Source organism: Ammospiza nelsoni, chromosome 22, assembly GCF_027579445.1.
Source record: "Ammospiza nelsoni isolate bAmmNel1 chromosome 22, bAmmNel1.pri, whole genome shotgun sequence".
In the NCBI taxonomy this organism is placed as follows: Eukaryota; Metazoa; Chordata; class Aves; order Passeriformes; family Passerellidae; genus Ammospiza; species Ammospiza nelsoni.
The window spans coordinates 5,329,493-5,356,089 of record NC_080654.1 but is presented as its reverse complement, the minus strand read 5'-3'; the positions used below and the strand labels follow the sequence as shown (position 1 = coordinate 5,356,089).

At 63.2% G+C, this 26,597-nt stretch overlaps 1 protein-coding gene across 1 annotated transcript in view; it reads right to left on the bottom strand.

Moving 5' to 3' along the window:
• HSPG2 (heparan sulfate proteoglycan 2) overlaps positions 1-26,597 on the bottom strand; it is a 48,011-nt gene that overhangs the window by 19,605 nt on the left and 1,809 nt on the right. The window contains 44 exon segments of the mRNA XM_059487421.1: positions 78-200; positions 375-434; positions 919-1,099; positions 1,590-1,690; positions 1,770-1,880; positions 1,957-2,183; positions 3,880-3,966; positions 4,042-4,169; positions 4,259-4,372; positions 5,240-5,470; positions 5,551-5,631; positions 5,725-5,817; positions 6,717-6,908; positions 6,989-7,129; positions 7,204-7,292; positions 7,375-7,424; positions 7,509-7,595; positions 7,673-7,791; positions 7,871-7,984; positions 8,062-8,173; positions 8,254-8,372; positions 8,540-8,719; positions 8,819-8,995; positions 9,665-9,805; positions 10,394-10,461; positions 10,535-10,593; positions 10,686-10,772; positions 10,842-10,969; positions 11,057-11,204; positions 11,281-11,477; positions 12,178-12,354; positions 12,425-12,588; positions 12,664-12,810; positions 12,890-13,038; positions 13,861-14,005; positions 14,682-14,813; positions 14,896-15,015; positions 16,087-16,332; positions 18,291-18,416; positions 18,596-18,756; positions 19,934-19,992; positions 20,093-20,202; positions 20,656-20,739; positions 22,044-22,173. Of these exon segments, the coding sequence (XP_059343404.1) occupies positions 78-200; positions 375-434; positions 919-1,099; positions 1,590-1,690; positions 1,770-1,880; positions 1,957-2,183; positions 3,880-3,966; positions 4,042-4,169; positions 4,259-4,372; positions 5,240-5,470; positions 5,551-5,631; positions 5,725-5,817; positions 6,717-6,908; positions 6,989-7,129; positions 7,204-7,292; positions 7,375-7,424; positions 7,509-7,595; positions 7,673-7,791; positions 7,871-7,984; positions 8,062-8,173; positions 8,254-8,372; positions 8,540-8,719; positions 8,819-8,995; positions 9,665-9,805; positions 10,394-10,461; positions 10,535-10,593; positions 10,686-10,772; positions 10,842-10,969; positions 11,057-11,204; positions 11,281-11,477; positions 12,178-12,354; positions 12,425-12,588; positions 12,664-12,810; positions 12,890-13,038; positions 13,861-14,005; positions 14,682-14,813; positions 14,896-15,015; positions 16,087-16,332; positions 18,291-18,416; positions 18,596-18,756; positions 19,934-19,992; positions 20,093-20,202; positions 20,656-20,739; positions 22,044-22,173 (5,695 nt within the window).

Sequence of the window (26,597 nt, the reverse complement as noted above, 5' to 3'; positions counted from 1 at the left end):
CACGGCCTGCCATCACCCCTGCTCGCTGTGTCCCCCCACCCGCTCCCGGTGTCCCCCCGTCCCCAGCGGGCACCTACCGAGCCACTCAAGGCTGGGCTGGGGGCTGCCGGTGCCCACGCAGCGGAACTCGGCCGGCTGCCCCGGTGCCACACTCAGCTGGGCTGGCTCCACGGTGGCGGTGGGAGCGCTGGCGGTGCCAGCTGCGGTGAGACCCGGGTTGGGGGCTTAGGGCTGGCCAGGCTCCCCAGTGCTGTCCCCAGGCGGTTGGAAGCGGGGCGGCGTGGCACAGCCAGCAGCAGGGTGCACGTGGAGCCCTGGCATGCAGTGGGTGAGGGAGCATGCGGACCCCCAGGAACTGTCCCCTGGTGACTTACCCGGTCTGTGCCCCTCCATGAACTCAACGGGTCCATAGAACATCTGAGTCTTTGAGGCAGCTGCAGGAGGGAGTGGGTCTCAGGGGAGTGTGACCATCACCCTGGAGTCCAGGCACCAAACCTGCCCACCATCCTGGCGTGCAGGCACCAAACCTACCCATCACATTGGCATCTAGGCACCAAACCTGCCCATTGCCCCAGTGTCTGGGTGCCAAGTGTGCCCGCCACTCCAGTGTCTGGGCATTCAATGTCCCCATCACCCCAGCATCTGGGTACCATCACCACAGAGCCAGGGTGGTGAGTGTGCCCATCACCTGAAGGACTGGGCACCAAGCAAACCCATCAGCCTGGTATCCAGGCATTGACTGTGTCCATCACCCTGGCATCTGGGCATCAACCTCCAAACAGCAAGCGTGCCCATCAAACCCAGCACCTGGGGGTCAAGTGCAACCACCACACCTTGCCTTGGCACTGTGTGCACCCATCACCCTGGTGCTGCCCACCACCCCACGGGCACGGGGTGAGGCACAGTGTGGGGGCTCACCCTGCACGTAGAGCGTGGCGGTGCCCTGGTCCATGTCCAGCATGTTGGAGCCGGTGCAGACGTAGACCCCAGCGTCCTGGGGCCGCACGTTGCGCAGCGTCAGGATCCCGTTGAAGTCCACGGCTCCCGCCGGCAGCGTGCCGTGGTTCTGCCGAGTCCACACCAGGGTGTAGGCAGGAGACTGGGGGGCAAAGATGGGGAGGTCTGAGGCTGCTGGGATGGGCACATGGCAGGGCACATGCCCAGCTGTGGGACAGGTGGCACCTGGGATGGGATAATGGGATGGGATAGGCAAAGGGAAGAGGATGGGATGGGATGGGATGGGATGGGATGGGATGGGATGGGATGGGATGGGCAAAAGGGAAAGGATGGGATGGGATGGAATGGGATGGGATAATGGGATGGGGTAAGAGGATGGGATAACGGGATGGGATGGGCAAAGGGAAGACGATATCCAATGGAGCTACATAAGGACCCAAGAGGGCTTGAGGGACCCATATGGGCATAGCGGTTCCTGTGCTCTGGATGTCCCCATGAGTACATTCTTGGGTGTCCTTTTGCTCTGTAGGACCAGGTGGACACCCAGGGGTGTCTCCACACCCTGAATATCCCTGCACACACCCAGGGGTGCCCTGCAGCCCCCCTGCCATGCTGTGCCCCCTTCCCCTCACCTTGCTCTTGGCGGTGCAGACGAAGGTGACATCGGCGCCAGGCTGCACCCGCTGCACCCGCTTCTCCTCCACGGTGACGGTGATGGGCTTGTCGGGGGTCTCTGCGCCCATACAGAGAGGTGAGCCCCACTCCTGCCTCCCCTCCGTGCATGTCCCCCCCTCTCGGTGACAACGACCTACCGGTGACAATGACCTCGGCGCGGCTGGCATTGCTGTGCCGGAGGTTGCGGCAGGAGCAGACGTAGACGCCGGCTTCAGAGGGCTGGATGCTGGGGAAGTGCAGCTCCTCACCTGGAGGGACACACAGGTGACACCTCACACCTTGGGGACACCCCGATGTCCCCCCACCCCCGGAGCCACCCAGTACCTTGGTGGCGGCTCTGGGCGCCCTCGGGCAGGGGCCGCCCGTCCTCTCGCACCCAGTGGTAGTAGAGCGGCGGGTCCCCGGCGGCGTGGCAGCGCAGGGTGACAGCGCTGCCCTGCGGCACCGCCGTGCGCTGGGGGTGAACGCGCACGGCCAGCGCCGGGGGCGGCCCCGCGGGGACACAGCCCTGGCCCCGCACCGTGGGGTCACCCGTGTAACCGGGGGCGCAGCTGCGGGGAACAATGGGGGTTTGAGGGAGCCTGGTGGGGTGGGTGCTTTGGGGTGTGTATGGGGATGGGCATTTTGGGGTACACAGGGTGGGTTTATTGGGGTGAGCACATCATGGTGAGTACATCAGGATGAGTATAGCAGGTATAAGGGTGGGCACTTTGGGGTATCTCCACTGCGGTGAGGCCATCAATGTGGGGTGGGTGGGCTGGGGTGGGCGCTTTAGGGTGTTTGGGGATGGGCATTTTGGGGTACACAGGGTGGGTATAATGGGATGAGCACATCAAGGAGAGTACATCAGGATGAGAATAGTGGGTGACTGCGTCAAGGTGGGTATGAGGGTGGGTACTTTGGGGTATCTCCACTTGGGTGAGGCCATCAAGGTGGGGTGGGTGGGCTGGGATGGGTGCTTTTGTATGTGTATGGGGATGAGCATTTTGGGTGGGTATATCGGGGTGAGCATATCACGGTGAGTACATCAGGATGAGAATAGTGGGGTGGTGACTGTGTCAAGGTGGGTATAAGGGTGGGCACTTTGGGGTATCTCCACTGGGGTGAGGCCACCAAGATGGGGTGGGTGGGCTGGCATGGGTGCTTTGGGGATGAGCATTTTGGGGTACGCAGGGTGGGTAGATTGGGGTGAGCACATTATGGTGAGCACAAACACATCAGGATGAGAATAGTGGGGTGGTGACTGTGTCAAGGTGGGTATGAGAGTGGGCACCTTGGGGTGTCTCCACTGGGGTGAGGCCTTCAAGGTGGGGTGGGTGCTTTGGGGTGTGTATGGGGATGAGCATTTTGGGTGAGCACATCATTGTGAGCACATCATGGTGAGCACATCAAGATGGGTATAGCAGGGTGGTGGTGCATCAAGGTGGGTATAAGGGTGGGCACTTTGGGGCATCTCCACTGGGGTGAGGCCATCGGGGTAGGTGCACTGTGTATTGGGGTGCTTATGTCAGGCAAAAATCTGGGGTGAGCTCATAAGGGTGAGTACATCGGGAAGGTGAAGCAGGAGAACATTGGGGTGGGTGTATTAGGATGGGTATTTTGGGGAGCACTTTGGGGTGGGTCTGTAAGGGGAAGGCTGTCAGGGTGAGTATATTGGGTTGCATAAATTGGGGTGCATATGTCGGGGTGAGTACACAGAAGTTCTTTAGGATGCATGTATTGGGGTGAGCTCATAGGGGTGAGCACATTGGTGGGTACAGTAGGAGTGTATTGGGGTGGGAATGTGTGGGTGGATAAATGGGAGTGAGCCCATCAGGGTATGTGAAGGTGAGCCAATGAAGGTGGGCTTTGGGGATAGGTATATAAGGGTGACTCAATCAGGGTGAGGTTTTGGGGTGGATATATGGGGGTGAACACATCAGGGCAGGTAGAGCAGAGTGGGTATATGGGGGTGAGCCCATGAAGTGGGTTTTTGGAAGGTATATTGGTGTTGGTTCTGGCAAGGGGTATATTGGGATGGGTTTTTGGGGTGGGTATATCGGGGTGAGACCATGGAGTGGGTTTATAGAGGGGTATATTGGGTTGGTGAGGGGTATACTGGGATGGGGTTTGGGGGTGATCCCACGGGGTGGTTTTTGGAGGGGTATATTGGGGTTGGTTCTGGCAATGGGTATATTGGGATGGAGTTTGAGGGTGAGCCCATGGGGTGGGTTTGTGGGGCAGGTTTTGGGGTGCCAGCAGCCTCACCGCTCGCAGTACTGCCCGGTGTAGCCCGGCTCGCAGGCGGTGCAGCGGTACCCGCCGCCGCCCAGGCTCTCACAGGTCCTGGAAAACCTGCGGGGACAGACCAAGGTGAGGGCAGTTCCCTTCCCTGGCACCCAGCTCCCCCAGCCCAGTGCAGGCACCCACTGGTTCTCGGGGTACGGGAGGGGACAGGCGCAGGGCTGGCAGTCCTCGGGGGTCCCGGCGGTGGCATCCCCGTAGAAGCCGGGGGCGCACTGGTCACAGAAGTCCCCTGCCGTGTTGTGCAAGCATCCCTGGGGGACAGTAGGGGCACAGATCGGGGTGTCAGGACTGGGCCAACACCACAGCTCCCCCCAGGAGGTTTGGGGACGTGGGGACTTACGGAGCAGGCGCCGCTCTCGGGGTGGCAGCTCTCGGAGTGGCCGTTGCACTCGCACAGCTCGCAGTGGCCCAAGTAGAGCCCCCCGCCCGTGCGCGTGTACCCGGGGGCACAGTCCTGCAGGAGGGACAGAGCTGGCACCCCCACAGCCTGGGCACGGGGCTGGGCAGGGCTGGGAGGGGGCTTGGGGGACAGATGGATGATGGTGGGGGTGCTGGGGGTGATGAAGAGTGATGGGGGTGATGGCAGCAATGCTGGGGGGAGGGTGGGGGAGTGATGGTGATGATGGGGGGAGGCTGATGGGATGATGGAGAATGATGGGATAAATCCTCCCTGCTGAAGGGAGAATTAAGGGATGATGGGGCTGATGGGGGTGATACTGAGGTGATGGGGGGTCTGGGAATGGATGGATGATGATGGGTGGGCTGGGTGGGGGGGTTGATGGAGGGTGCTGGGGGTGGTGCTGGGTGGGAGTATGTAGGGTTGATGCTGGGGATGATGTGGAGTCATGGGGGGTGATGATGTGGTGTGATATGGGGGGTGATGGGAGAGTGATAGGGGGTGCTGGGGGGATGCTGGGGGCTGATGGGCAATGATGGAATTGCTGGTGATGATGATGGTGCAATGATGGAGGGATGATGGAGGGTGATGGAAGGTGATGAGGGGGTGATACTGTGGGGAGAATGGAGGGGTCACAGGGGTGAGGCTGGTGGGGTGATGGTGGGTTTGATGGGGGATGAGAGGGTAGAGGGATGATGATGGGGTGTGATGATGGGGGATGATGGAGGGATAGGGGGATGGAGGGTGATACCGGCCATGATCGGGGAATGCTGGGGTTGATGATGGGGACAGTGATGAAAGGAGTGATGGTGGTGATGGAGGGTCACCCAGGGCTGCTGGGGGATGATGAGGAGCTAGTGGGGAGGAGGGTAGGGAGGTCATGGGGGTGTCGGGGTGACACTGGGAAGGCTGGGCTGGGCTCACCTGGCAGGACAGCCCGTGGTACCCAGGGGGACAGCGACATTCCTCCACCTCGGGGGCGGGGGGCAGGCCAGGCTGGGGGGGCACGGCCGTGTCCATGGCCACGTCGGCGATGGCGGCCGCGGCCGTGCTCGTGGAGTAGGTGGCTCGGATCAGGATCTCATCCAGGTCAGCCAGTGCCATCAGCAGGTGCTCCCGTGTTGCTGGCTGCCCGTCTGGCCGCTGCCAGTATTGCTGCAGGAACAGGGGGTGAGCAGGGGACACGCTGTGGCAAAGGGGGACATTGGGCACAAAGGCTGCCCAGCACCTCCTACCTCCCGAAAAATGATCTCGAAGGCCTGGGGGGTCCGCGGGGACAGGTCAGGCTGGTAGGCCACCAGCGTGATGTCATTGCCCTGTGGACAAGGGGGACAATGGGGACAAGGGGGTCAGGGGGTCCTGGTGTCACCCGGTGTGCCCCTGTGCCACCCCAGCCAGCACCCCCTTACTGTGATCTGCACGTCGGCGTCGGGCAGGGGCGCTCCCTGTCCCCCCGGGGTGAAGGTCAGGGTGTAGCGCAGCCGACCGCCGTAGGAGCCCACCTGGGAACACAGGGATAATGGGATAACGGGATAACGGGGTAGTGGGATAGTGGGATTATAGATTATGGGGTTATAGGATAATGGGATGGAATAATGGGATGGGATAATAGGATGCGATGATGGGATGGGATGGGAAAATGAGATGGGAAAATGGGATGGGAAAATGGGATGGGATTATGGGGTAGGATGGGATGGGATGGGATAATGGGGTGGGATTATGGGATGGGATGAGACAGGATGGGGGGATGGGATGAGACAAGATAGGATGGGAAAATGGGATGGGATAATGGGAAAATGGGATGGGAAAATGGGATGGGATAATGGGATTATGGGATGGGATGGGATAATGGGGTGGGATTATGGGATGGGATTATGGGATGGGATTATGGGATGGGATTATGGGATGGGCAAAGGGAAGAGAATGGGCATGATGGGGACAGGGATGGGGACGGGAAAAGTGATGAGATGAAATAGGGATGAGGAAGAGGAGAAGGAAAAGAGGGGAAAGTGGAAGGGGAAAAGGGAAAGAAAGAGGGTAGGGATGAGGAAGGGAAGAGGATGGGGGAGGGGAGGGGATGGGGAAAGAGGAGAAAGAATAGAATGGGGATGATGATGGGAACAGAGGATGGCACAGGGTAGGGATGAAAAAGGCAAAAATTAGGAGAAAATGGGAAAAGGGAAAACAGAAGGGGCAAAGGGGAAAAAGACAAGGTAAAAATAGGAAAAAGGGAAGGGAAAGGGGAAAAGGAAGAAAAAAAAGAAGGTCAGAGACAAGGAGGCTGTGCCCAACCTCTTCCCTGACAGTGCCCGGGGTGCCCATGGGGAGGGGGTGCAGCCCCTGGTGGGGCATTCCCATGGCTCCCATGGGCACCCCTGTCCTCCCGGGCTCACCCTATTACCTTGTCCCCCTGGTACGGAGGTGGCAGCTGCCAGTAGTAGGAGTCAGGGGGCAGCTCCCCGAAGCGCTCGTAGCTCAGGTGGGGCTGGGGGTGCCCCGGCTGCACCCCAAAGCCGCTGTCCACGCGGGTGCTGCGCTGGCGGTTCACCAGGGCGAACCCCTGCGCATCCCCCGCGGCAAAGGACGTCCGGATCTGCGGGATCGAGGGGTGAGAGGGGTGTGGGACAGGTGGGGACACCCTGGGGACGTGTGGGGACAGGAGGGTTCGCTCACAGTGCCGCGGGCGTAGGCAGTGCTGGTGCAGTGCTGAACGATGCCCATGCAGAAGCAGGGCAGGCACCCCGCTGGCTCATCCCCGCTCAGGTGGAAGTGGTGGGGACGGCACGTGGCACACTGAGGACCTTCCACGTTGGCCTGCGGGGGAAGACAGCGCGGTGACATTGCCCTGTCACCCTGCCTGGGGTTGGGGACACACGCACAAGGCTCACCTTGCAGTGACACTGCCCGTTGGCATCGCAGCCCTCGCCGGTGCTGCCTCGTAGGTCACACTGGCATTGTGCACCGGGGACACCTGGCACTGAGGGGTGACACACAGTCAGCCACAACCCCTCTTAGTGCCACCACAGTGCCACCACTTTGTCCTGCCCTGTGACACTCACCTCGGCACGGCTCTCCCCGCAGCGGGTCCCCCACGTACCCGGGCAAGCACCTATGGGGGGAAAACCCAAATGAGGCAGTGAGAGGAGCAGTGACCCCAAAAACACCCCCTGCCCCAGCCCAGTGTCCCTGTCACCTCTCGCAGAGGCGCCCGCTGTGCCCTGGGGCGCAGGCACTGCACGTGGGCTGCCCATCCGTGTCCTCAAAGCAGATCTTTGTCACCCTGTGGAGGGGACAAAGGGACAGGTGACACCCAGGCAGTGTCCTCAGGGATGGGACAGACCAGGGAATGGCACCTACTGGGTGTCCCCGTGGGGTCCATAGCAAGGACAGGGCTGGCAGTCACCGCGGGTGGCATCACCGTAGTAGCCAGGCTGGCACTTGTCACACTGGGGACCCTCCGTGTGGTCCCGGCAGCCCTGTAAAGAAAGGGGGTGATGGCACCGGTGTCCCTGCCATGGGAGCTCCTGGGCAGTCCCCTGGGTGTCCCCAGCTGACCTGGCAGACGCCGGTGTCAGGGTGGCACTCGCTGGCATGGCCGTGGCACTGGCACGGCTCGCAGGTGCCCAGGTAGAGCCCGGCGCTGCTGCGGGTGTAGCCGGTGTCACAGTCCTAGAGGGGACAGTGGCAGGGGGTGGGACACAGCTCAGCATCCCCGCAGTGGCAGTGAGGGGACCCGAGGGTCTCACCTGGCACGAGGCCCCGCGGTACCCAGGGGGGCAGGCACAATCCTCCACCTCCAGCGCGGGCGGGCGGCCGGTGGCGTGTGGCACTGCCACGTCCAGGGTGACATCGGCCAGTCTGCGGGGCCAGAGGGGATGTCCCGTCAGCACTGCCCTGCCACCCTGCTGTGTCCCCTCCTGTCCCCACCAGGAGCTCACCTGCTCTCCTCTGGCTGCTCTGAGTAGGATGCCCGGACCATGAACAGGTCCACGTCGGCCAGGGCCATCAGGAGGTGCTCGCGGGTGGCATCGTGCCCATCTGCGCGGCGCCAGGCGGCCTGTGCCACACACCGGGGTGACATGGGGGCTGCCATACCCCACTGCACCCTGGGGCATCCAGGGTGACCTCCCCATGGCAGCCAGTCTGACCCTGGGGCCCCCAGACCACCCATCCCCAGCACCCCTCCATGACCCCTCTGTGGGTGTCACACAGGGACCCTCTCACCTCACGGATGGGCACAGTGACAGTGGTGGGGACACCAGCCGGGGGGGTGGCACTGGAGAAGTGCTCCAGGAGGATGCCATTGCCCTGGAGCAGCACATCAGGGTGCCGAGAGGGCAGAGGAGCGCCAGCTGGGGCCCGGTGTGTCACCGTGTAGCGCAGCTCCCCGCCGTACGCTGTCACCTGTGGGGACACTCAGCATGGCTCGGGGCCACCCACTCCCTGAACTGCATGGTGGGGACACGGAGAGGCACAGAGGTGTCCCCAGAGCGGCTGTGTCACCTTGTCCCCGGTGAAGGGTGCGGGCAGCACCCAGTAGTGAGCGCCCCGTGGCAGCTCTCGGAAGGCGTCGAAGCGCAGCTCCCGCGGGGACACGAAGTGTGGCACTGCCCCTGCCAGCCGCGACCCCGACAGGTTGGCCAGGGGCAGCGGGGCCGAGTCCTCAGAGCTGAGCAGCACCTGGCAAAGGGATTGTGGTGGGCATGGCATGGCATGGCACCACATGGCATGGTGCAACGTATAATGGCACGTCACTGCACAACACAGCAAGACATGGCAAGACATGGCAAGACATGGCACAACATGGCATGGCATGGCATGGCATGGCATGGCATGGCACTACTATGGCATGGTACATCAAGACAATGACAAGGCATGGCATGCCATGGAATGGCACAGCAAGACAATGACAAGACATGCCATGCCATAGCATGGAATGTCAGGACAATGACAAGGCATGGCATGGCATGGCATGGCATGGCATGGCATGGCATGGCATGGCATGGCATGGCATGGCATGGAACATCAAGACAATGACAAGACATGGCATACATGAAATGGCACATCAAGACAATGACAAGACATGGAATGGCATGGCATGGAACATCAAGATAATGACAAGACATGGCACCATGGCATGGAATGGCATGGCATGGCATGGCACATCAAGACAATGACAAGACATGGCATACATGGGATGATGTGTCAAGACAATGACAAGACTTAGGATAGCCTGGCATGGAACATCAAGATAATGACAAGACACGCCATGGCATGGAATGGCACATCAAGACAATGACAAGACCTGGCAGCCATGGCCCAGGATGGCCCGGCCTGTCCCGTGGGTACCTGGTGTCGGTGCCAGGCGGAGCTGGCGCAGGAGCGGGACAGCCCCATGCAGAAGCAGGGCAGGCAGCCCGCGGGGTTGGCAGCGCTCAGGTGGAAGGTGCCAGCGGCACAGGAGTCACAGAGCCGGCCACGGACGTTGGACTGGGGACACAGGGTGGGCACGGGTGAGCAGGGAAATGGGTGGGACTGGCACAACATGGCATGGCAGCGGGTGGGATGGATTGGGGGGGCTGGTGGGATGGGGTACCCCAGGGACCAGACTGGGTGCCATGGGGGTCACACTGGGTGTTATGGGGGATTGGAGTGGGTCACATGGGGGATGGACTGGGTGCCATGGGGGGTTGTCATTGTCATTGGTGCTGGGGGGATTGGATTGGGTGCCCCAGGGATCAGACTGGGTGTTATGGGGGATTGGAGAGAGTCCTTCTGGGGAAGTTGGGCTGGGTGCCATGGGGCAGGGGATGGGATTGGTGCTGGGTGGATTGGACTGGGCACCACAGGGATTGGACTGGGCACCATAGGGGTGGGACTCACTACCATGGGAGAGTGGGACTGGTTGCCTCAGGGAATCTGGGTGCCATGGGGTAGAGTTAAGATGGCTGCTAGGGCAGGGACTGGGTACCTGGGACCAGGCTGGTGCAGTGGGGGATGGCAACACCCAGCCCCGTGTTTTCCCCCTCATTGTCCCCACCAATATTGCCCCACTGTCCCCCAGCCCCCTGCCCTCACCTTGCAGCGACAAGTGCCACCCGCCTCGTCCTGGCCCCCGCGGGCATCACACTTGACGAGCTCCTGGCCTGCAGGCAGCAAGGGTGAGGATGGGGGGCACCCAAGGGTGCAGGGAACCCCCAACCAGCACCCTCCACTCACCAATTGGGGTGCACTTGCCACCCGGCTGGATGGGGTCTCCCTCGTAGCCTGGGGCACACCTGTGGATGGGTGGGGTGATAGGTGGGTGATGGGTGGGTGATGGGTGGGGGTGTCAGGTGGGGGCGTTATGGGGAGGGACCCCCCCACCCACCTCTCACAACGGCGACCAGCATATCCAGGGGCGCAGGCATCACAGGTGGCCTGGCCATCTGTGTCCAAAAAGCAGGACTCCGAGAACCTGTGGGTGACAATGATGGTGACACCAGGGCGTGGACATCAGGGGCAGGTCCCTGGGGTTGGCACCCACCTGCGAGATGGCTCTGTGTAGGGACAGGGACAAGGGTGACAAGCGGTGGCTGTGCCCTTGGTGGCATCGCCGAAGAAGCCAGGCTTGCACTTCTCACACTGGGGACCCTCCGTGTTGTGCTGGCAGTTCTGGGAGGGGGACACAGGTCAGAGGGGAGTGGTGATCCTGTGCTGTGTCCCTGTGCCCTTGTCACCTCATCAACCCCTCATCCTTACCAAGCAGTGCCCAAAAACGGGGTCACAGGTGCTGGAGTGGCCGTGGCAGCCACAGCCAGAGCAAGTCCCCAGGTAGGGTCCCCTTGTCACCCGCTCAAAACGGGGGGCACAGCGCTGGCACGACAGCCCCGTGTAGCCCACGGGGCACCTGGGGACAGAGCAGTGTGACAGTGGCATCACAGCAGCAGTGGCACTGAGCCCCTGACCGTGCTGCCAGTGCTCACCTGCACTCCTCGACGTCCCCAGCCGGCCCCAGGCTGGTGTCTGCAGTGCTGGTGATGTCCATGGCCACGTCGCTGAGCCCCACGCTGGCCATGCGCCCGTCATACACTGCCCGGATGAAGATGCCCTCCAGCCCCTGCAGCACCAGCAGCAGCAGCTCCCGGCTCACAGGGGCACCCTGCTCGTCCTCCCAGTGATCCTGACAGGATGGTGACAGCAGTGTCACAGCAGGGTGATGGTAATGCTGGCATCACCCACTTGCCACCACTGGCATCAGTGCCCATCATCAACATCACTGCTACCAGCATCACTCACTCGCCACCAGCATCACCCACTCGTCATCAATATCTCCTTCCTATCCCTAGATTCACCCACCCACCAGTAAAACCAGCACCACCCACCCTTTATCTTCATCACCACCGTCACCACCACCAGCATCACCCACTTGCCACCAGTACCACCCGCCCTTCATCAGTATCTCCCGCCCTTCATCAGTATCTCCTTCCCATGCCTGGATTCAGCCACCCACCAGTATAACCAGTGTCACCCACCCCCTCTCTGCGTCACCACCATCACCATTGCTCATTCATCACCGCCACCATCATCACCCACTCATCCTCATCATCACCACCCATCCCCAGCATCATCACCCACCCATCCTCATCATCACTCACCCATCCCCAGCATCATCACCCACCCATCCTCCTCATCACCACTGGCATCACCCACCCAACCCCAGCATCACTCATCCATCCCCAGCAGCACTCATCCACCACCACCATCATCACCCACCCATCCCCAGCATCACCCACCCATCAGCACCACCATCATCATCACCCACCCATCACCACCCACACCACCTCCCCACCACCACCACCACCACCCCTTCTCACACCCACCTCGGTGAGGGGCACGTGCCGCCGGTTGAGGACGTCAGGCCGGGTGTCCCCAGCCCGTGCCCGCAGCTGCCGCCCGTGGCCCCGCAGCAGCACGTCGGGGTGGGCGGTGGGCTCGGGGGGCCCCCGGCCCAGCCGGTACCGCACCCCGTAGCTGAGCGCTCCCCCGTAGGCGTCCACCTGCCAGCACAGCGGGCTGTCAGCGGCCGTGCCACCGGTGTGCCCAGCCCTGCCCCTGCCCCGGCATCACCTTGTCCCCAAGGAAGGGCTCTGGCAGTGCCCAGAAGGCGTCCAGCGCCAGGAAGCGGCGAGACAGGTCCAGCAGCTGGAATTCCTCAGTGCCCACATCCACGTGGAGCTGGGTGGCTGAGAGCACCGGTGCGGATGGCGCTGCTGGCACCGTCACGTTGACACCTGCAAGGAAAACGCTCAGCCCCTGCTGCGTCCCTTGTCCTTGCCCAGCCCCTGTCCCCTGTCCCCACAGCTCACCCTTGAAGTCGTCGGGGCGGTTGAAGCGCAGGTGGAGGCGGTGGCGGTGCCGGGTGGTGGCACGGCAGGAGGTGGTGACACCGAAGCAGAAGCAGGGCAGGCAGCGGGATGTCCCTGTCACCTGGAAGTGGCCCTCGGGACACGGCCCTGTGGGAGATGAGACAGCGGGTGATGGTGACAGTGCCACGGTGGGGTTGGTGGCACGGAGCAGGGAGGGGTGGCTCACCGGGGCGCGTGACGGTGAGGATGCTGTCAGGGATGCCGAACACCATGCCCAGGGTGTTGATGGCCTCGCAGGTGTAGGCGCCTTGATCAGCCTCCTTCACGTCCCGGATTGTCAGGGTGCCCTGCCCAGCCTCGCTCACGATCGACACCCTGTGGGGCACGTTTGGTACCCAGAGCCTGGCACAAGCGGAGCCCGGCACAGCCGGGAGCCACACACACCCTGTGCCCGGCACACGCAGCACCTGGCACAGCTGGAGCTCTGCACACCCAGTATACCCAATAGCCTGGACACCCAGTGCCCTGCACACCCAGGGCCCCACAAACCCAGTACACCCAGTGCCCTGCACACCCACACCACCTGATACTGGGCACAACCGGTGCCCTGCACACCCAGTGCCTGCACACCCACACCACCTGATACTGGGCACAACCGGTGCCCTGCACACCCAGTGCCTGCACACCCACATCACCTGATACTGGGCACAACCGGTGCCCCATATACCCAGTACACCCAGTGCCCTGCACACCCACACCACCTGATACTGGGCACATCTGGTGCCCCACACACCCAGTACACCCAGTGCCCCGCACACCCAGTGCCCCACATACCCAGTACACCCATGCCCAGCCCCAGCCCAGGAGCCTATTCCCACCGCATGACACCGGATTACACCCCGACCCCGCCCCTATCTCAAGCTCCTCCCACCTCAAAAGTCCCGCCCACATCATAATTACAACACTCATTTGCCAAACCCCGCCCACTCACACCACGCCCTGCACATAAGCCCCGCCCCCAGGCTGGTCCCAGCACCTCAGCCCCCAAACAAACCCCACCCACACAGACCCCACCCCAAAAAGAAGCTCCTCCCTTCACAGACCGCAGCCAATCACAAGTTCCTCCCGTGACAAGCTACGCCCCTTCCTCCAATCAGCAACCGGCACCCCTTAGGCCCCGCCCCCGTCCCCGCCCACCTGTGGCTGCTGGGGGTGTGTCCCCAGTTCAGGCGCCAGGTGACGATGGGGGTGGGGACACCGGTGGCCACACAGGTGAAGGTGACGGTCTGGCCTGGCACTGCCCTCACCGACTCCCGCGGCAGCGTCACCACCTGTGGGGGCACTGCCACCGCCGCCCAGTCAGTCATTGTCACCGCCCGGGGGACAGGGACACTGCCACCGCCACCCAGTCAGTCATTGTCACCGCCACGGGCACCACGGGGGACAGGGACACTGCCACTGGCACCCAGTCAGTCATTGTCACCGCCACTGCCACCACCGGGGGACAGGGACACCGCCACTGGCACCCAGTCAGTCACTGTCACCGCCACGGGCACCACTGGGGGACAGGGACACTGCCACCACCGCTACCCAGTCATTGTCACCACCACGGGCATCACCCACACCGCACAGCACCCCCGGGGGACAGGGACGCTGCCACTGCCACCCAGTCACTGTCACCACCACGGGCACCACCAAACACAGTGTCCCCAGTATGGTTCTGTGGCACTGGCTTGGGCATAGAGTCCCCAGCCCAGTGCCATGGCACAATGTCCCTAAACACAGTGCCACCAGCCTGACACCATGACACAATGTCCCCAGCCCTCTATAGTGGCACGAGGCCCCCGGACAGTGTCCCCAGCCTGGTGTCACAGCAGAGGCTCCCCAGCCCAGCTCAGACACAGCCCCATACCCTGAGGACAGCTCGGGCACAGTGTCCCCATCCTGGTGCCACGGCATCACTGGCACACCATCCCCAGCCCAGCAGTGGTCCCCATGTCCCCTCTGGTGTCACTCACCACATCCAACCTCGTCGCTGCGGTCGGGGCAGTCGGGCTCCCTGTCGCACTGGTAGCTGGCTCGGATGCAGGTCCCGCTGGACACACACCGGAATTCCGCCGGCCCACAGGCCGCACCGGGCGCCTTGGTGGCTGCAGGGGGTGACACACGGTGTCAGCCGTGTCCCCACAGTGTCCCCGTGTCCCCACGGTGTCCCCGAGCCCCCGCACTCACGGCAGTCGCTCTCGTCGGAGCCGTCGCCGCAGTCGTTCTCGCCGTCGCAGCGCCACAGCTTGAGGGCGCAGTGCCCGTTGGCACACTTGAACTCGTTTGGCTCGCAGGGGGATGGGGTGCCTGGGGGGGCACGGGGCAGGTCAGCACCCAGAATCCCAAAATCCCAGGGTGGAAAACACCTTTGAGATCACTGATGACCCAACACCGCCTTGTCACCCAGACCGTGGCACTAAGTGCCACATCCTGGCTTTCCTTAAACACTCCCAGGGATGGTGACTCCACCACCTCCCTGGGCAGCCCCTTCCAGTGCCCAGCCACCCTTTCTGTGTGGAGCTTCTTCCTAATGTGCAGCCTAAACCTCTCTGCACACCTCAGGGCTGTGTCCTCTCCTCCTGTTCCTCGTTCTCTGGGAGTAGAGCTCATCCCCACTGGGCTGCACCTTCCTCTCAGGGAGTTGTAGAGTGAGTGACAAGGTCCCCCCTGAGCCTCCTTTTCTCCAGGGTCAGGAGCCCAGCAGCTCACTCAGCTGCTCCTCATAGCTCTTGTGTCCCAGACCCCTCACCAGCCTTGTTGGCCTGCTCTGGACAAGCTCCAGCCCCTCCACGTCCTCCTTAAATTGAGGGGCCCAGAACTGGACACAGCACTGGAGGTGCTGCCCATCACAGGGGAAGAATCCCTGCCCTGCTCCTGCTGGCCACACCATTCCTGAGCCAGGCCAGGAGCCATTGGCCTTCTTGGCCACCTGGGCACACTGCTGGCTCGTGTCCAGCCTGCTGTCCACCAGTGTCCCCAGGTCCCTTTCTGCCTGGCTGCTGTCCCCAGCCTGTAACACTGCAGGGTTTTTGTGGCCAAAGTGCAGAACCTGGGATTTGGTCTTGTTAAACCTCACACCAATGGATTCATCCCTTGGATCCAGCCTGTCCAGGGCCCTCAACCCTCCAGCAGATCCACACTCACACCCAGCTTGGTGTGGACCTCAATGCCCTCACCCAGACCATCATTAAAGCTGATTTTTACTTTACTTCACCACAACTGGGCCCAACGGGGACACATCTGGTGACCCAACACTGACCGCCCCATCTCCCATCACCCCACCAGCCCTTCCCAGCCTGGCACGGAGCACACCAGCCCAAGCCATGCCCTGCCAGCTATTTAGAGCCCCCCAAATCCCCTGCGCACCCCCAGACCCACCGCAGGCGTCCTCGTCGGAGCCGTCGGCGCAGTCGCGCTCTCCGTCGCACAGGTAATCCCTGGGCACGCAGCGCCCGTCCCTGCAGGCGGCCTCGCCCCCCTGGCACCCCCCGGGCGCTGGTCTGGGGGGCCGAGGGGTGAAGGGGCGCAGGGGGGACGCCGGGGTGGTGCCCACGGGCGCGGTGCTCAGCGGGCGCGTGGTGGCGGCCGGGCGGGCGGTGCTGGGGGGCGGCCGTGGGGACGGCTCTGGGGGCAGAAAAAGGGGGTTAGCGGGGGATTTAGGGGGGAAGAGGGATTTAGGGCTGGAGGAGAGGGGCGCAAGGGGGGTTTATGGGGGGGTTGTAGGGGAAAAATGTGGTGCAGGGGGGTTATATGGGGGGAAAAGGGGTGTGAGGAGTGTTTATGGGGGCATGGGGATAAAACGGGGTGCAGGGGGGTTATATGGGGGAATAAAGGGGTGTGAGGAGTGTTTATGGGGGCATGGGGATAAAACGGGGTGCAGGGGGGTTATATGGGGGGAAAAGGGGTGTGAGGAGTGTTTATGGGGGCATGGGGATAAAACGGGGTGCAGGGGGGTTATATGGGGGAATAAAGGGGTGTGGGGAGTGTTTATGGGGGCATGGGGATAAAACGGGGTGCAGGGGGGTTATATGGGGGAATAAAGGGGTGTGGGGAGTGTTTATGGAGGTGATAGGGGTAAAATGGGGGTGCAGGGGGATTAAAGTGAGAAATGGGGGTGCAGAGCGGTGTGGAGGGGTATACAGGGCAAAAGGGCTGTGGGAAGTGTTCATGGGGTGCAGGGGGTTAGGGGGGATTTAGGGGGGAAGAGGGGGGGTCTCGGGGCTGGAGGGGTGCAAGGGGGGCTTGTGGGGGAGTTTAGAGGAAAAATGGGGTGCAGGGGGGTTATAAAGGGGAAAAAAGGGGTGTGAGGAGTGTTTATGGGGGCATAGGGGTAAAATGGGGGTGCAGGGGGATTAAAGTGAGAAATGGGGGTGCAGAGTGGTATAAAGGGCAAAAGGGGTGTGGGAGAGGTGCAAGGGGGGCTTATGGAGGTGTAGGGGTAAAATGGGGTGCTTTGCAAAATGGGGTTATGTGGGGGGAAAAAGGGTTGTGAGGAGTGTTTATGGGGGCATAGGGGTAAAATGTGGGTGCAGGGGGATCAAAGTGAGAAATGGGGGTGCAGAGTGGCATAGAGGGCAAAAGGGGTGTGCGAGGGGTGCAAGGGGGTCCTTATGGGAGGGTGTAGGGGCAAAATGGGCTGTAGAGGGGTTATAAAGGGCAAAAAAGGGGTGTGAGGAATGTTTATGGGGGCATAGGGGTAAAATGGGGGTGCAGGGGTGTTAAAGTAAGAAATGGGGGTGCAGAGTGCTACAGAGGGCAAAAGGGGTGTGGGGAATGTTCATGGAGTGCAGGGGTTTGGGGGGAAACGAGGGGGCAGTAGAGTATAAGGGGGTATATGGGAAAAAGGGGTTGCAGGGGATGTGTATGGGGGTGTAGGGATAAAATGGGGGTGCAGGGGGGTTGAAGTGAGAAATTGGGGTGCAGGGTGGTATTCTGGGCAAAAGGGGTGTGCGAGGGGTGCAACGGGGGGCCTTATGGGAGGGTGTAGGGGCAAAATGGGGTGCAGAGGGGTTATATGGGGGGAAAAAAGGGTTGTGAGGAGTGTTTATGGGGGCATAGGGGTAAAATGGGGGTGCGGGGGGAATTGAGTGAGAAATGGGGGTGCAGAGGGATATAGGGGGCAAAAGGGGTGTGGGAGAGGTGCAAGGGGGCCTTATGGGGGTGTAGGGGTAAAATGGGGTTATATGGGGAAAAAAGGGGTGTGAGGAATGTTTATGGGGGCATAGGGGTAAAATGTGGGTGCAGGGGGATCAAAGTGAGAAATGAGGGTGCAGAGTGGCATAGAGAGCAAAAGGGGCGTGCGAGGGGTGCAAGGGGGGGCCTTATGGGAGGGTGTAGGGGCAAAATGGCGTGCAGAGGGGTTATATGGGGGGAAAAAGGGGTGTGAGGAGTGTTTATGGGGGTGTAGGACTAAAATAGGAGCAGGGGGTAAGGGGGAACTGGGGGTGCAGGAGGAGACAATAGGAAGGTTATAGGCAGGAAAGGGGGGTGCAGAGGGGGAGTATCAGAGCCATGGGGTGGGCAATGAGGGCAGGGAGGGTTGGTGAGGGCAGAGGAGGTTCTGGGGTGCCCCATTGCCTCACCACATCCCTCCTCATCAGAAGCGTCGTGGCAGTCGGGCCGGCGGTCGCAGCGATACTCCAGGGCCACGCACTCCCCGCTGCCACAGGAGAACTCCCCGGCGGTGCAGGCGCGAGGCTGGGGCGTCACTGCGGCCAGGGAGGGGGCGCAGGGTCAGGGGGGGCACCCCAAAACATCCCCCCCACCCATATAATTCAGCCAGCAGAGCGACGCAGGTTGGGATGCGCTGCTCTGAGGTTTCCAACCCCAAACTGCTCCAGAGCACCCCAAAACCCCCCAAAACCCCCCCAGAGCCCCCCAGTCTCACCGGCTCCCAGGCGGCGGAACTGGAAGCCCAGGGGGGAGGTGAGGTAGGAGGCGATGGAGCCCCCGGCCAGCAGGTCCCGCAGGACCCCCCCGAGCTGCGCCTCGTCCCCGTTGCCCTCCGAGCCCACGTCCAGCTCCACGAACACGTCCCCGTCCAGCTGCCTGGGGGACAGCGGGTCAGCATCCCAGAGCGGCCTCACTGCACCCCCAAACCACCCACACTGCACCCCGAGAATTGCTCGTCACCTCCAATGCACCCCAGCACCTCCAAATGCTTCAGTCAGCCCAAAAATCCCAGCAGCTCTTCACTGCGCCTTGAAACGTCCTCACGGCAACCCAAGAGCCCCTCTTTGCACCCCAAAACATTCCCATCACTGCCAATCCACCCCAACACCCTCAAAACCTCTCTGTCCTCACAAAAGTACCCCAAAATTTCCTCATTGCACCCCAAAACCTCCTCATTGCACCCCAAAAGCCCCTCATTGCATCCCAGAACACCCCCTTCACCTCCAATCCACCCCATCACCTCCAAATGCATCAGTCACCCCAAAAATCCCTGCACTCCCCAAAGTTTTTCATTGCACCCTGAAATGTCCTCACTGCAACCCAAGAGCCCCTCTTTGCACCCCCAAAACATTCCCATCACTGCCAATCCACCCCAACACCCTCAAAACCTCTCCGTCCTCACAAAAGCACCCCAAAACTTCCTCATTGCACCCCAAAACCTCCTCATTGCACCCCAAAATCTCCTCATTGCATCCCAAAGCATCCCCTTCACCTCCAACCTGCCCCATCTCCCCCAAACATCTCCATCATCTCCAAAACCTCCCTGCACTCCCAAAAGCTCATTGCTGCACCCCAAAACTCCCTCATTGCACCCCAAAAGCCCCTCATTGCACCCCAAAATCTCCTCATTGCACCCCAAAACATCCCCTTCACCTCCAATCTGCCCCATCACCTCCAAATGCATCAGTCACTCCCAAAAAATCCCTGCACTCCCAAAGCTCCTTGCTGCCCCCCAAAACTTCCTCGTTGCACCCCAAAATCTCCTCATTGCACCCCAAAAGCCCTCACTGCATCCCAAAAGCCCCTCATTGCACCCCAAAACATCTCCTTCACCTCCACTCTGCCCCATCGCCCCCAAACATCTCCATCATCCTCAAAACGCCCAAAAGCTCCTTCTACACCCCAAAACTTCCTCATTGCACCCCAAAATCTCCCCAGATGATGCCTTGCTCCACCAGGCCCCCCTGCCCCACCTTTTCCCAACGTCCCAAACCCCTTAAACCCCCCTGGGCTCCCCCAAGCCCCCCAAAGCCCCCCAATCCCCCTCACTCACTTGATGAAGACCACGCTGACCACCTGGTCCCCAGGCACTTTGTAATACTCGGACTCCAGCTGTCGGAAATGAGGGTTCAGGATGGTCCCCCGGGTTCCCCCAAAGGGTCCCTCGGGTGCCCCCCACCCCTGCACCCCCCGAGTGCCCCCCAGCGCTCACCGTGTCCACCACGGCCTCGGAAATCTCGCGGAACTCCTCGGAGTCAGGGTCCTCCAGCCGCGGGCTGTAGTCGATGCTGCGGGTGAAGTTCACCAGAGCCCGGAAATAAACTGGGGGTGGGGGGTGCCAAAGTTGGGGATGGGGTGTCAAAACTTCTGGGGGTGACACCTGCACCCCCAAAAAATCCCCCTCGCCCAGCTGTGACCCCCACCCAGCTGTGACACCCCCCCGTCCAGATGTTCCTTGTAATCCCCAGCTGTGTCCACCCCATCCCCACAGGGATTTGGGATCCCACCCAGTAAAGCACAGGAGGAGGAAAAGTGGGGGTGCAGCAAAAGGGGGGTCCCCAAAAAGTGTCACTTACTGATCGGGGGGTCGTCCTCGGGCTCGGCCACCACCATGCCCGCGGGCGCGGGGCGGGGCCCGGGCGCTGCCCCCGGGGAGGAGGAGGAGGAGGAGGAGGAAGAGGAGGAGGAGGAGGATGAAGAGGAGACAGAGGTTGAGAGCGGTGCCAGCAGTGGGGCCCAGCCCGGGGCCAGGTGCCATCCACAGTGTCCCCTTACCGGTGGGTGCCAGCCCGCTGCTGTGAGGCGGGGCCTTGACGCTCGGTGGCCAGGGGACACCGCTGCCATCCTCCCCGCTGCCATCTGCCACGGGCACAGCGTGAGGGTGGCACCCGCCCGCGGGGTCCCCATGCGTGGGCACCCACCCACGGTGACACCCATCCACCCATGGTGACATCCACCCGCCCATGGTGGCACTCACCCACCCACGGTGACATCCACCCGCCCATGGTGACACCCACCCACCCATGGTGACATCCACCCGCCCATGGTGACACCCACCCACCCATGGTGACATCCACCCGCCCACGATGACATCCACCCGCCCATGGTGGCACTCACCCACCCACGGTGACATCCACCCGCCCATGGTGACACCCACCCACCCATGGTGACATCCACTCACCCACGGTGACATCCACCTGCCCATGGTGGCACCCACCTGCCCACGATGACATCCACCTGCCCATGGTGGCACCCACCTGCCCATGGTGGCACCCACCCGCCCACGATGACATCCACCCGCCCATGGTGGCACTCACCCACCCATGGTGACATCCACCCGCCCATGGTGGCACTCACCCACCCACGGTGACATCCACCTGCCCATGGTGGCACCCACCCGCCCACGATGACATCCACCCGCCCATGGTGGCACTCACCCACCCACGGTGACATCCACCCACCCATGGTGACACCCACCTGCCCATGGTGGCACCCACCCGCCCACGATGAAATCCACCCACCCATGGTAGCACCCACTGCCACCAAATGCCACCAGATCGCAATGCCACCCACAATGGGGACCATGTGGTCATCCACACATCCATGGTAGCCACCACCTGGTGACATTTTACTGCCACATGACACCAGGTCCTAGTGCCATCCACCATGGGGACAACATGGGAGCACCCAGGGTGGTTCTACCCACGGTGACACCCACGGTGATGCTCACCCCCTCAGTGCCACCCTGCCACTGTCTGCCACCAAATTCTGGTGGCATCTCTGTTGGGGCAGCACGAGCGGCACTCGCTCGCTGTGACATCCACCCACCCAGTGCCACCTTATCACCAGATGCCACCAGTCCCAGTGGCATCAAGAACAATGAGGACAGTGCAAGCAGCATCCAGGGTGGCACCCACATACCCAGTGCCACCTTAGTGCTGGGTGCCATCAGGTCCCTTTCCCATCTGCAGTGGGGACAGGTGAGTGAGTGGCACCCGTGGTGGCACCAGCTGATGGTAACAACCCCCATGTATGTCACACCCATCCACGGTGACATTCAGCCAAAGTGACTACCACTCCCACAGGGTCCCAGTGCCATCCACTGTGCAAGTGGCACCCAGGGTGGCATCAGGACCCACCCACCCACCCTGCTGTCCCCTCACCTCCAGAGGCCACCAGGTCCTCGTCATCTGACAGGTGTCGGTAGTAGCGCCGTCCCTGCGTGTCCCCGACGTGATCGGCCACCGTGTCCTCGGGGAAGGCGTCGGCCCAGGCATGGGCACTGCTGGTGACCTGGGGACAGGGCCACCGTGGGACAGGGCCACCGTGGGACGGGGCCACCATGGAATGCGACACGTCACCCCGGGGGGGACGGGGGTGGGGGTGCGTGGCTGTGCGGTGGCGTCACCGGGAGAAGGGAGCGGGATGAGCTCATCACACACCCCCGGCATTCCTGCCCCCACCGGCACCGGGATCACCGGGATCACCGGGACTGCCTGCACCGGGATCACCGGGATCACCGGGATCACCGGGATCACCGGGATCACCGGGACTGCACCGAGATCACCGGGACCGCCGGCACCGGGACGTGCATGTGCAGGCCCTGGGGAGAGTGCCCCGGAGCCCGGTGTGCAGCCACACGGGAAGCGTGCGCACACGTGTTTGCACTGCTCCACGTGTGCGCTGACACGGGGACGCGCGTGCACGCTGACACGTGGCCGTGCACGCGCGTTTGCACCAGCACCGAGGCGCGCCCGCGGCCGGCCGTGCACACGCGCGTGTTTGCAGCACCACGCGTGTGACAGCACACACACGGCGACAGTCACACCCAAAGGTGGCTGTGAACACCTCCAGGTGCCAGGGAACGCTGGCACTGCCACACCCGCGCCCTGGCACACTCGTGTGCCCCAGCCGGGTGTGCCCCAGCCCGGTGCCCGGGTGTGCCCGGTGCCCCGGGGCCATGCACACGCGTGTGCCCCAGCCGGGTGTGCCCCAGCCCGGTGCCCCCGCCCCGGCCCCGGCAGGAATCCGTCGCTGCAGCACTTTGCTGTGCAAACAAGCGCCGGGGGATTAGGCGGGACGAGGGGGGGACGGGACACGGGGGGAACACGGGGGGACACGGGGGGGCCACGCTGTCACACGGACCGGAGGACTCAACACCCCAAATGGTCCCTCGTGGGTGCCAGCCCGGCCCCCGTGCAAGGGGAAACTGAGGCACGGGGCCGTGTGCGCTTGGGGTGGCTCTGCCGCTCCCCAGATGTGCATTGGGTGCTCACCCCACATCCCCACGCGTGTCCCCAGCGAGTGGGGCTCTGCCATTGTCCCCACGGGGGTGGCTGCTCAGTCCCCACATGGAGTGTGCGGGGGCACTGCCACCGTGTCCCCCACTCGTGCCCCGAGCCCGTGGGTGTCCTGGAATCACCCCCACTCGTGCACTGAGCCAGTGGGTGCCCAGCCCCTGCTCCCCAGCCCCTGGAATTTCCCCCCACTCATGCACAAAGGCCGTGGGTGCCCAGCCCGGGCGCCGCAGCCCCTGGGTGTCCTGCAATCACTCCCCACTCGTGCCCCGAGCCCGTGGGTGCCCTGGAATTGCCCTCCACGCGTGCACCAAGCCCGTGAGTGTCCAGCCCCTGCTCCCCAGCCCCTGGATGCCCTGGAATCACTCCCCACTCGTGCCCCAAGCCCCTGGGTGCCACCCCTGCTCCCCAGCTCCTGGAATCATTCCCCACTCATGCACCAAGCCCGTGGGTGTCAGTCACTGCTCCCCACTCGTGCCCCAAACCCGTGGGTGCCACCATTGCTCGCCAGCCCCTGGAATCGCCCCCGACTCGTGCCCTGAGCCCCTGGCTGCCCAGCCCCTGCCCTGGTTGTGTCCTGGAATTGCCCCCACTCGTGGCCCGAGCCCGTGGGTGCCACCCTTGCTCCCCAGCCCGTGGATGCCCTGGAATCGTCCCCCACTCGTGCCCCACTGCCCAGCCCCGCTCCCCACTCGTGCACTGAGCTCCTGGGTGCCACCCCTGTTCCTCAGCCCCTGGCTACCCTGGAATCGCCCCCACTCGTGCCCTGAGCCTGTGGGTGCCAGCCCCTGCTCCCCAGGCCCTGGAATTTCCCCCACTCGTGCCCCGCGCCCCTGGGTGCACAGGTCCTACTCCCCACCCGTGCCCCGAGCCCGTGGGTGCCAGGCCCCGCTCCCCACCCGTGCCCCACTGCCCAGCCCCGCTCCCCACCCGTGCCCCGGGCCCGTGGGTGCCAGGCCCCGCTCCCCACCCGTGCCCCACTGCCCAGCCCCGCTCCCCACCCGTGCCCCGGGCCCGTGGGTGCCAGGCCCCGCTCCCCACCCGTGCCCCACTGCCCAGCCCCGCTCCCCACCCGTGCCCCACTGCCCAGCCCCGCTCCCCACCCGTGCCCCACTGCCCAGCCCCGCTCCCCAGCCCCATCCCGGCCGCAGGAAGCGCAGCCGCGGGCCGGGTGTCCGGCGCGGTCGGCGCAGGGTCGGGGCCGATCCCCCCTCTCCGGTTACCGGAAGCCTCTCCCGCTCCCCGGCCCCGCAGCCCCGGGCGCCCGGGGCCCCCCCGGCAGCCGGGACCCCCCCGCTGCCGCCGGGGCACCGCGCCCGGCCGGACGCCACGGCCCCGCCGCCGCCGCCGCTCACATTTTCCACTCCCCGGCCCAAATCCTGCCCCGCACCCTGGGGAAAACTCGGCGGGGAAGGGGGGCGAGGAAGAGGAGGGTGAGGAAGCACCACGCTGCCAACCCCCCGCTTCCAAAGTGCGCCCCAAATTGGGGGGGAAAACCTCACACACCTCCCCCCCCCTTTATTTCGGTGTTCCCCGGTAGTTTGGGTGTTCCCGCACTAAAATCTGGATGTGGCCCCTCAAATGTCCAAGTGGCCCCCAAATCTGGATGTGCCCCCCCCCCGTTAATTCATCCGGGTGAGGAAGAGGAGGTGACGCAGCACAAGAATAATAACCGGGGGGGGTTATTAATAGCAGTCCCCCCCTGGCTCATTGTTCCCCCCAAGGTCATGCTCAAAGGTGCTTCCCCCATGAAAAAATTCCCCTCTCCCCACTGCCGGGGGTCCCCACGGGCTGGGGGGCATTGGGGTCACCCCAGGGTTTGGGGGGGCTGCCAGCACAGCTGTGGGATGCTGGTCCCGAGGGGAAGGGGGGGGGACAGAAACAGCTGCTCTGACCCCCCCGTCCCCCCCATCCGCCCCCGGGATTTGGGGGTGAAACAGCTGCGGGGTCACCGGCACGGCCGGGCAGAAAGGGGGGCCCCAAATATGCGCCTGCCCTGCCCCCTCCCCCCTGCATTCCTCCCTGCTGGCATTGCCTAATTTATCCCGGGACGGCTCGGGATAGCGGGGGGAGGAACGGGAGGGTTTGGGGTGAATGGGGTTTGGAGGGGAGAGTTTGGTTTTAGGGGGGATTTTTGGGGGGGGAGATGGGATTTTGGGCAGGGGGAGTGATGGGTTTTTGGGCAGGGAGATGGGTTTTGGAGAGTGGAGATGGATTTTTGGAGGGTGGAGATGAGTGGCAGGGTTTTTTGGGGGGGAAATGGATTTTTAGGGGAAGGGATATGGGGGTTTTTTTGTGGGGGGGAGGTGGGTATGGGGGGAGATGGGTTTTTGGGGGTAGGGGTATAGGCAGATATTCAGGAGGGATTTTTTGGGGGGGAGTAGGTTCATTTGTGACATAACAAGACTTTTTGGGGCAGTGTCGGGTTTTCATGGCAAGAGGGGAAACCCAGGAGTCCTGGCAAGGACCCAGCGTCTGAGCTGACCTTCCTCCCCGCCTTCCTCCTCCTCCTCCTCATCCCATAGCCGGGCCATCTTTGGCGATGGGAACGAGCCGGAGGCGAGAGGCCATGTGAGCCGCGGGCCCGGAGGGTCCCCGAGTGGCCCCGAGCGCTCCCAGGTGGCCCCAGATGCCCCCAGGTGTCCCCAAACGCCCCCAGGTGTGCCAGGAGCCCCCCCAGCAGCGCCGTGGCCGCGCGTGCCCCGGGCACACGCGTGTGCAGAGCGTGCGTGGGGTGTCCCCCCCTTCCCCAGCCCTTCCCCCCGGGGCACGCTGATCTTATCGCGCATTCCTGCTTCGCCCTCCCCTTCCCCCCCCCACCGCATTAACCCTTCGCAGCCCGTGCAGGTGGCGCCCACCCTCCGTGGGCCGCGTGGGAATGGGAACACCCCCCCACACGTGGATGTAGGGCCAGCATCGCGGCCAGGGGGGTCATGGGGCTGCTCCGTCCCCAAATCCCCCCCCCCCCCCCGTTTCTCAGCAGAATGAAGGGTGGGGGGTTGCAAAGTGGGGCTCCCCCCCTCTGTCCCCCCCCGGGCGTGGGTGGGAGCCCCACGGAGAGCGGGGGGGCCGCGCTGGCAGCCCGGCCCCGAGCACAAGGCCCCCTCTGTTCTCCACGCCGGGCACCCGCCCAACCCCAAACCGCCCCCGGGCCCCCCAGCCCGCACCCACCGGGACCCCCCCGCCCATCGGTGCCACCCCGAGGTGCCACCCCCGCCCCGCTGCCCCCAGCACGGTGGGGAGCCCCCCAGGGGCGCCCCCCCCCGGGCGGGTATTTTGGGATGGTTATTTTTAGGGTGAGCGGCGCCACCATCACCCTTTAAATTTAGCCGGGGCGGGGGATGGGGTGCGGTGCGCACGGGGGGGACCCCAAAAGCAGGATAGGAGTGTCCCTATGGGTGACCCCCCTACCCAGGGCAG